The 9,740-nt window shown below is 45.8% G+C and overlaps 1 protein-coding gene across 4 annotated transcripts in view; it reads left to right on the forward strand.

Moving 5' to 3' along the window:
* Positions 1-9,219, forward strand: part of CADM1 (cell adhesion molecule 1) — a 334,266-nt gene extending 325,047 nt beyond the window's left edge. For all 4 annotated transcript variants that reach the window (XM_060017915.1, XM_060017916.1, XM_060017917.1 and 1 more), the window contains 2 exons: positions 4,048-4,179; positions 6,166-9,219. In XM_060017915.1, the coding sequence (XP_059873898.1) occupies positions 4,048-4,179; positions 6,166-6,284 (251 nt within the window). In that variant the 3' untranslated portion in view covers positions 6,285-9,219. The remainder of the gene's footprint in view (positions 1-4,047; positions 4,180-6,165) is intronic.
* The last annotated feature ends 521 nt before the right edge of the window (positions 9,220-9,740 follow it).

Raw genomic sequence — 9,740 nt, forward strand, 5'->3', positions numbered from 1 at the left:
AGAATTCTGCAAGCAGCTCAGTAAACCCTCACCTGGAGCCAAGTTGTTCCAGCTTTTTGCCCAAAGAAGAGCTAACTCACGAATACTAAACAGTTCATGACTGAGCTGTCCTTAAAGAGTCTCGTGTTACACCTAGAGCCATAGACGGGGCTGCAGCACGGGACAGTGCAGGCAGGAAGGATTGGGCCCCAACTCTGAGTTGACACTTCCCAGCATCTACAAAGTGCCCCTGAAAATCAGGCTCATGGAAGGACAACGCCTCAGTTACTTGAAATCCCGTGTGAAGTGATCCAGGATGGCATTCCACAGTCCAGTCGGAACGTGTCACCCAAACTTGCTTGGTTCTTCAAGGCTGGAATAACCTTTGTGCCATAAATGTACACCAAGTCAAAATGTGGCTTTCCTCTTTGCGGTGACGGGGAAAAGCTAAGTCCCAGCAGGACGAACACTGTTACACCCGTTACTGAGAGGAGCAATCGTGTCTCTTAGAGACAGGAAAACACTCCCTCTGAACCAAAGAGCTGTCCACGTGCCTGAGGATCGGCCATGTTGCTAGTGTTTAGTTTTCAGTGTAGAAGCTGAGGACAGCTGCAGAATCTGTAGGTCTCCTTCTCTGCCTGATTCAGAAAAGTAGCCCGAGATCTGGAGAGGATGTCCCCCGTCACGTTCATGGGACCTGAGGGAAAGGGTCTGCACCCCAAGAGGAGAGGGATCTGTGGATGAGGGTGAAAGTCATAGACTCTCCCAGGGTTTTGTCTTCGAGGTAATCGCTCACGGAACTGGCCAGAGCTTTTGCTCTGTGAGCAGAACAGGAAAGGCCACAGAGCCGATGGACTTTGTCAGAGCCGTGCTCCTGTTGGTGGCTGATACTACCCTGGGTTCCAGTTTGCATCCTACTCCCTTAGCCCGGTGCCTCTCTGTGTAGAATCTTGTGTTACTGCTTTGTGCAGTGAGCCAGGCACCAGTCCACAGCCTCTAGGGGTAGGTAACCAGCCTCCAACTATACCCCTCACCACCTTGGCCCAATCAACGGCACTGTAAAAACTCCCCACCCAACCCACACGTGGACACACAAAAAGGAGTGAGGCGAGTCTGGAAACAGCGCCACTCTTCATAGCGGACGCCAGGCCATGCCAGGCGCTGGAGGATGGCCAGGACTGCATCAGTGCCCGCTGCAGTAAACCCCGGGGCGGGCCAGGGGTGGGAAGAGGCGGGGCAGAGCTGCAACCCACACTGTGCCCTGTAAATGCAGCATCACTTACCTTCTGGGTCTGTCTGCAGTGACTGAAGGCAGGGAAGATGTCTCGGGGATGAACTGGTGGTAGTAAACTTTCTGATCAAAGTGGATATCAGAAGATAGCTGGAGAGATTACCCCTATAAATAAGTATCTGTAAAATATGTATGTCCTTGAGGGTAGGGAAGATAACTAGAACCCAGGTATTTAATGTGGGCACAGGGCAGGGAGGAAAGAGCCGCACTGAGCCTCTTCAGCTCTGAGGTTCATGGGGAGCAAAGGTCAAAAGAATGGTTTTGGCTGGAAAAATTAATCCCACAGATCCGTATCCTGTGAGGTTGGTTGGTTGGTTCTTCTTTATCACAGAGCTTCCCCCTCCTTCCTCATCTCTCCTCCCTCTCTCCCTCCCTTGCCCCTGTTCTCTCTCTGGCTCTCTTTTCCTAGGCTTCTAGAATGTTCCTGTGCCTAGGCATGGAGAAGTCAGTCCTGTAACAGAGGACAGGGGAGTGCTTCCCCCGGTGGGTTAAGCCTGTGCTGGGGCAGCTTCCCTCCCCTCCATCTGCCTGGGACGGGACCTCTCTTCACCTCTCACCTCTTGTACCTAACTTTCCCCGCTGCTCAGGAGCTGGCATCACCCAATTCTAAGACACAGGGAGTTAGTTGAAAGAGCCTTAGTTGAAAGAGCCTTATCTCTCAATAGGTCTGAAGCTCATGGCCATTGGAGATGAGCTAATTCTCATTCCCACAAGGTCCCCTATTTTGACAGCTCCCTAAGGAAAGCACAACTTTCTGGCTTTTCCATGACTTTGGTCTCCCACTGAGCAATTTTGAACGTGTGCAGTTGGGGTGAGGGTCTCCAGCATGTAAAGCACCGTCCTCCAGCAGATACCCCGTGTCCAGGGGCGCCCTCCAGGGCACGCTCCCCTTCAACAAGCTCTGTTGTCTTAAAAGAAAAAAAAAAAGTTTCCGTAGCAGAGTTCTGCCTCGTTGAAATGACTTTCAAGACACAGAGGCTGTTGCCTCTGCAGTAGGCAGCGCGTTGGGCTGCGGAGGGAGATTCCACTCTGCCACATTTCAAGCGGAGCTTGTTAGACATGTGGCTGGAGGGGCCCACACATCACGGAGTGGGCTAATTGGCTGCAGTGCACTCCGCCTCCAACCCATCTCCATTCTCCAATTAAACTCCCTTCACCCTGTTGTCCTGGGCGACCCGCTGCTGCCTCTGATTTGGCACTTCTGTTTGGGTTTGGATTGGGGATTTTTTTTTTTTTTGTCGTCCTTTCAAAGGTAACTTAATGAAATACTTTAAATACTTCATTTTTTAATTTAAACTCTTAATTAAAGCACTTTTCGTGGAACCCTCAGCCACGAGTTATTTCCCCACATCCTTCAGTGCTTAATCTCAGAGTAGAATTGGAAATATCGATAGAAAGTGTAAATCGTGCCCTCCTGCTGAGAGTGTTGTATCAGGTTTCGGCTCAAAAGAGCACCATTACCTTTAGCTGTCACGGATCTGTACACTTGATCGATAAACTTCAAATATTATTAGAGGTGGAGGCTTCAGAGATTTGCTCTGTTCTTTGGAGAGAGACAGAGATAAATCTTTCTTAAAAATTGACTCGAATTTGCACTCTCCGTCTTCCTGGTGAAATGCATTTCTCTTAGGCGTCCAGCAACTGCTACGGGGACAGATTTATAGGCCGTGCGCTTCCTGTACTGAAAGATTTAAATGGTAAATCCTTCACATATGACTTCACAAATCATGTAAAGTTAAAAGTTTTTTACCGTTTCTGTTGCTGCTGTGCTTAAATTGTAAGGTGCAGCTAGTAAATCATTTTAATGGAGGTGTCATACTTGACTCAATAAAAAAAAAGAGACAATGGTTTAGCTTCCACTCCAAAATGTTAATGTATTAATCAACGGGAGAATAATTGTTTTTTACTACATTATAAATCTCGGGTGCCATTAGGATTTCAGCAAGGGGTGAGGCACACACATTCCTAAATTAAAATTGTTCACACTGCCATACATCCATTCTGCATGGCCATAGCTCATTCGGGGTTCACTTTGGAGTTGTCCCTCAGCCAAACATGTCGTTCCCCAGTCGAAAGAAGCCATCCCGAGGGAGTGATGCTTATAAAGGAGAATTAATTGCATCGTGAAGTGTTAAATAAATAAAAGAAAAGCCATCTGTGGCAATGGACAATTATTCCTTGCTGTCTTTTTTGAAATAGGTTTTTAGACTGAGGCTTACTCTCTCATACATCCCAAATGTAGCAGGTATGTCACTTGCCTCTAGTTCCCTAATCCTTGTTTTATCTCTAGGCAGCTGGGGCTTTTGAGCTCCTTACTTTTCCCATGCAAATGCCTGGCAGGGAATAAGTCCCTGGGCATCTCTAGAAAGATGCTCCAGCCAGCCCTCCACAGCTCCCGTGACGGCCTGAAGGTGCCATTCTGAGCGCCCTTAAATAGTTAGGTCGGCCTCCTGAACAGGACCTGCAGCTGGTTACAGAGAGAGGGAATGCCAAGACCAGGTCAGGACTGGACAGACTCTATTTCTTCTCTCCCTGCTCCCTAAGCTTGTTTACCTGCGTTAGCATCCGATGCCGCTTAGAATGAAATGCCTTGAGGGGAGCACAGGTCAATGCAGCGCTGAGCAGGTCCCCTCGGTGGAACTTGATCCATCTTGACTGTTCTCTCTGACTCTTCCATTAAGAAAGAAGGTGACCTCTGACCCTGGAGGCAGTGTCGCCAGGGCTACTGGTGTCTCACAATACCCTCTACATCCCTATTCCTCTTCTGATTTCAACAGATTCTCGAGCAGGTGAAGAAGGCGCGATCAGGGCAGTGGATCACGCCGTGATTGGCGGCGTCGTGGCCGTGGTGGTGTTTGCCATGCTGTGTTTGCTCATCATCCTGGGGCGCTATTTTGCCAGACATAAAGGTAAGCCAGGCGCTTGGGCAGCCAGGAGGCCTCGTATCACCACGGCGCCTGCCTTTGGGGGACTTGGCGAGGTTGTCCTTGATAGGCAGTTCGGTTTCTGTGGCCACACAGCCTCTTTGATTCCTGAAACTGGGAGAGAAAAAAACAGAAATCTTAGCAGCGGCTGATTAGGACTCTGAGAGGTGATGAGTAGCACTCCTTGATTTGGGTTTTTCTCTAAATGAACAGCTTTATAGGTGTGTTATTCTACAGTTCATTATTGGGGATAGAGTAAAAATTAGGAGAGGCTGGTGTGTGAGGTGTGGTTTATCAAACCCCTAAATGATAAACAGGGAATAGACAGCTGCATAACCTTCTGCTTTGCGGGATGCAGGTAGACTAGCCCTGCTCTCCGACCCCCAACTCTGGGTAAGCTGGTCACAGCAGCTAGGATACTTTCTTGGTTTGATGTGCCTTAAAAGCCACATAAATATGTATTTTTAAAATTATGAGTGCAATTGATTTAAATTGCCATTAATCATGTCACTTATCAGCTGTGCCGTCTGGATGGGCAATCATCTTCGGGAAGGCTCCTCCTCTCTGCCCCATGCTGCTCTGAGCCTCTTCTCTCCCCTCCATAATTTATCCTTCCCTTTGTTTGTCGGCCCTTGTCTTTCTTGGGTATTTTTCTCAAGTGCTGTGCAGTGGGCTCCCGAGCCTTTCCTATAGTATAAACTCCAGGCACTGGCAGTCTGCTTGATTGTAGAACTCGGGCTTGGGGAGGGTCCCCTGAGCACAGCAACAGAGGTCCAAGGTGTTTGACAATCACCTTTAGAATCCGAAGTGCCCGTCTTGAGCGTAAAACGGTTTGGGGCCCTCAGTACTGGGGGTCCTTCAATGAGTACTGCACAGGCCCAGCACTCTGTATACCCTCCGCCCACGCCCAGGAGGCAGTCTGTTTGGCCAGAGAGCAGGGCCAAAGTCTGCACAGAAGCTGAGGGGACCCAGGGAAGAGGGCATACTCTATAGCGGAAAGGGACGTGGGGGAACCATCTGACCGCCTGCCTTCTCAGACTTGTCACTTTGAAAACTTGAAAATACAACAAATAGATTGGCCTTTCTTACTTAAGACTCTTGGAGAATACAATAGCCAATGGGAGGAGGGTGATTTGATTATGACGGGCAGTGGAAGCTCTACCTGTATTTCATACTGAGGTGCAACCCTTGTCTTTCTCCGTGTAAACCATTGGGACTTGCTGATAAAGAGTGTCACCAACTCCGTGAACGTTCTGTCTATTGTCATTATAAAGTGGCTATGCCAATTAGCAAATCCATGAATCTGGGTCCGGGCTAGAGTGACATCAGGAGCGAGAATCACTTGTTCCTTAAGGCAGATCCCACGCCTTGATTCCAGCTGTTACAATATCAGATTATTTCTTGATCTGGAACCCCACTCTGTGATGGAAGGCAGAAGAAAACCAAACCTCCTTGTGCAAGTTGAAGCACATTTTCACTTACGGACAGGCAACAGTGCTTCCTGAAGACAGGAGACGAGGGTTCAGATAAATGATGTGAGATGACAATAGAACGTCAGCAGGGCCCTAATTCATTTATTGGCTAATTGCTCTTCCTTGCTTTGGTCTTTAACCATGTCCGTGTACATATCTGGCCATTGGTCCTGGGCGTTTACTGTCAGCAGCTCTCCAGCTTTCTGCATTTTTAGCTCCCACTCACGTCTTCTTCTGCTGACATCCTCTGGTCATAATCACGGCTCTAATGTCTCATTTGCTGAATTATATCGCAGCGGTTCAGTTGGAGTGGTGCCTTTGGAACCCCCGGATCCCCATTTGTCTCACCCACCTCGCTCTCTTCTTCCAATTGTTTTTTCCCCTCTGCTGCCTGCACACCACTTCGGCTGATGATGGCCATAAAGCAGGTTGCCATCTCTGTACCACTTTACACAGAGGCCATCAGACAGTCACGGTGCTTTACCCCTTCATCTTTCAGGTACATACTTCACTCATGAAGCCAAAGGAGCCGATGACGCAGCAGACGCAGACACAGCTATAATCAATGCAGAAGGAGGACAGAACAACTCCGAAGAAAAGAAAGAGTACTTCATCTAGATCAGCCTTTTTGTTTCAATGAGGTGTCCAACTGGCCCTATTTAGATGATAAAGAGACAGTGATATTGGAATTTGCAAGAAATTCGTGTGGTTTTTTACGAATGGGTGGAAAGGTGTGAGACTGGGAAGGCTTGGGATTTGCTGTGTAAAAAAAAAAAGAAGACGAAAGAAAGAAAGAAATGTTCTTTGAAAATTACACTCTGCTGTTTGACACCTCTTTTTTTGTTTGTTTGTTTTTTCAATTTTTATTTCTTCCTACCAAGTCAAACTTGGATACTTGGATTTAGTTTGGATAGATTGCAGAAAATTCTGTGCCTTGTTTTTCGTTTCTTGGTTGTGTTCCTTTTTTTTTTTTTTTCCTCTCCTCCCTCCTTTGTGCGCATTTATTTTTCCAAAAAAACTTTGGATTTTTTTTTTTTCCAAAATCTCCCATTTTGGAATTTGCCTGCTGGGATTCCTTAGAATCTTCCCCCCCCCCTTATTTTCTTATTGTTTTTCCTTTCCTTTGTTTATTTTTTGAAGTAACTGCTTTCTGTTCAAAATTCAGTTTCATAAAAGGAGAACCAGCACAGTTTAGATTTCATAGTTCAGAATTTAGTGTATCCATAATGCATTTCTTCTCTGTTGTCGTAAAGATTTGGGTGAACAAACAATGAGAACTCTTTGCTGCTGCCCATGTTTCAAATACTTAGAGCAGTGAAGACTAGAAAACTTAGACTGTGATTCAGAAACTGTTCTGTTTGCTGTGGAACTACATTACTGTACAGGGTTATCTGCAAGTGAGGTGTGTCACAATGAGATTGAATCTGTCTTTAATTCTGTATCTGTAGACGGCTCAGTATAGATACCCCACGCTGTCCAGAAAAGTTTGGGGCGGAAAGGGCTCCTCCTTTTTCAGTGCCCTAAACAGACGTGACAGGTGAGGTCTGTTCCATTTATATAAGTGGGCAAATTTGAGTTGCCACAGAAAGGGAAGTAGGGAGGGGGGAAAGATAGTTCTGCTCTGGTTATTTCTGTTCCAAATGATTCCATCCACCTTTCCCAATCGGCCTTACTTCTCACTAATTTGTAGGAAAAAGCAAGTCCGTCTCGTGTGCGAATGACTGAATGGGACAGGGTTTATTTTGTTTTATTTTTGTTTCGTTTTGTTTTTTGCTTTGTGCTTAGTTAGGAAGGCAGTAGGATGTGGCCTGCATGTACTGTATATTACAGATATTTGTCATGCTGGGATTTCCAACTCGAATCCGTGTGAAACTTTCATTCCTTCAGATTTGGCTTGACAAAGGCAGGAGATACAAAAGAAGGGCCAGTATTGTTCTCAGACTGGTCTGCTGTCCATCTCAGTTCTCGAAAGGTCAGAGCAGAGGTGGAAAAACAGCATGTAGGGATTTTTCAGTTACTTAATCAAAACTCAAATGTGAGTGTTTTTATCTTTTTACCTTTCATACACTAGCCTTGGCCTCTTTCCTCAGCCTTAAGAACCGTCTGCCAAAAAATTACTGATCCTCGCATGATGGCAGCCATAGTGCATAGCTACTAAAATAAGTTACCTTGAACATATCTTGGATGGGGAGCCTTGGGAAGAGGTAGAGGAGTCAAGTTACCATTTACCTTTTTTTAAAGAAATGTGGGGATTTTCACTGAAATGTCTAGGAAATCTAGAAGTAGTCCCGAAGGACGAAAACTAAACTCTTACCGTACGTTTTGGTAAGGCTCCAGACTCCAGAATACAGTCCCTATGGAAAGATGGCATCAAAAAACAGATAGATCTATATATATATAAATATATATTATATAACATTTTCAGTGAGTAATTTTGGATTTTGCAAGATGCATTTTTACTATTGTTACATTATGTGGAAAACTTACGCTGATTTATTTAAGGGGAAAAAAAGTGTCAACTCTTTGTTGTTTGAAAGCGTGTTTATTTTTCTTGTCTTTATTTTAACCTTTGATAGAACCATTGCAACATGGGGGCCTTTTGGGAACGGACTGGTATGTAAAAGAAAATCCATATTGAGCAGCATTTTGTTTTCCCCTCTCCTATCCCTAGGCACTTAACCAAGACAAAAAGCCACAACAAACATCCCTTCTTCAGTGAATTTTATAATGTGCAGCTCTATTCCGAGCCCTTAGCACCCATTCCGACCATAGTGTAATCGTATCGAAGGGTGAGAACCATTTAGCATGTCATTGAAAGGCTTTTCTCAGTTGTTCTTTTTAGGAAAAAAAAAAAACAAACAAAAAAAAACAAACCCCCCCCCCACAAAACCCTACCATTGCTCACTGAATTGGCATCTCATTTTGGGGACCTCCCATCTTTCCGTTTTGAAAAGTGTACAGTAGTGCAGTGCTCCTGATGTGACTCTATGGCTTACAATGTTGACATGTCTCAGGTTCATGTGTTTTGATTGGTGTTTTCCGTCTCAGGTAGATTGCGAAGTGTAGGCCCCATGCATTGGAAAAAGATAATAATAATAATAAAACAAAGCAAAAACAGGAAATTATGGATTTTAGTTGTATATTGGTTTATGTATTTTTTTCTTAAGTATACAGTGCACTGTTTGAAATGTATTGTTGAGTATTACTTTGTACAGGTTGATCACTTTTTTTAGAGTGAAGAAAGAACAAACTTGTTTTTTGTGTTTTTTAAAGGAATATAAAATAATGAAGGATGTATAATTGATGCCAAATAAGCTTGTTCTTTAGTCACGCCAACGTCTGACTTTTCCCTTTAGGCAGTTCTGGTTTTGAGGTGTACATGAACGATGTTACGGTGTATGAAACTCCATATCCATATGTTCCATTCCCATTTTGTATTGGTTCATGTATACCATTTTTACAAAAAAAAAGAAAAAAAAAGAAGTACTATAAAATATCTGTCTTCTTAATAAAAAAATTAATGTTACAAAGTGATCCTTTTTTCTCATCATGGACTTCTTACGGACGTCTCGGCCTGGGAGAAGATGGGCCCCCGGTCCGGCTTCCTCCTTAGCACCTCGCGCAGGGCCAGGAGCAGGGGCAGTAGATGCTAGGAGGTGCTGCCGGCTGGGCTTCTCGGGACTGCCTTCTCTCCTCCTCTGCTCATCCTTCCTGCCCTTGATCTCTCCTCCCCTCTCAGCGGACAGGTGGGCCAGGTGCTCTGGCATCGCGGACTCAGCCGTCTGTGCAGGTGCGCAGGCTGCAGTGCGGGCCGGCCCAGGACGGCCCCTCCCGTGGATGCGTCTCCCGCCCTCACTCCCCCGTTTCCACCCAGCACCCCACACCCACTCCCCTGTGTTGCCTGCTCCACTTGTCTCTTCCTTTGGGATTTCGTGTCTTCACGATTCATCCTTCTTCATTTCAAGTTCTCTCTCCTTTAACAAAAAGACGTGATCTGCAGAGGACGAGCCTGGCCGCCAACGGAAGATCGTTCTCACTTACTGTTTAGGCTGCTGGGGCTTCCAGGCCGGGTGT

This window comes from Delphinus delphis, chromosome 8 (genome assembly GCF_949987515.2).
Source record: "Delphinus delphis chromosome 8, mDelDel1.2, whole genome shotgun sequence".
NCBI classification, from domain to species: Eukaryota; Metazoa; Chordata; class Mammalia; order Artiodactyla; family Delphinidae; genus Delphinus; species Delphinus delphis.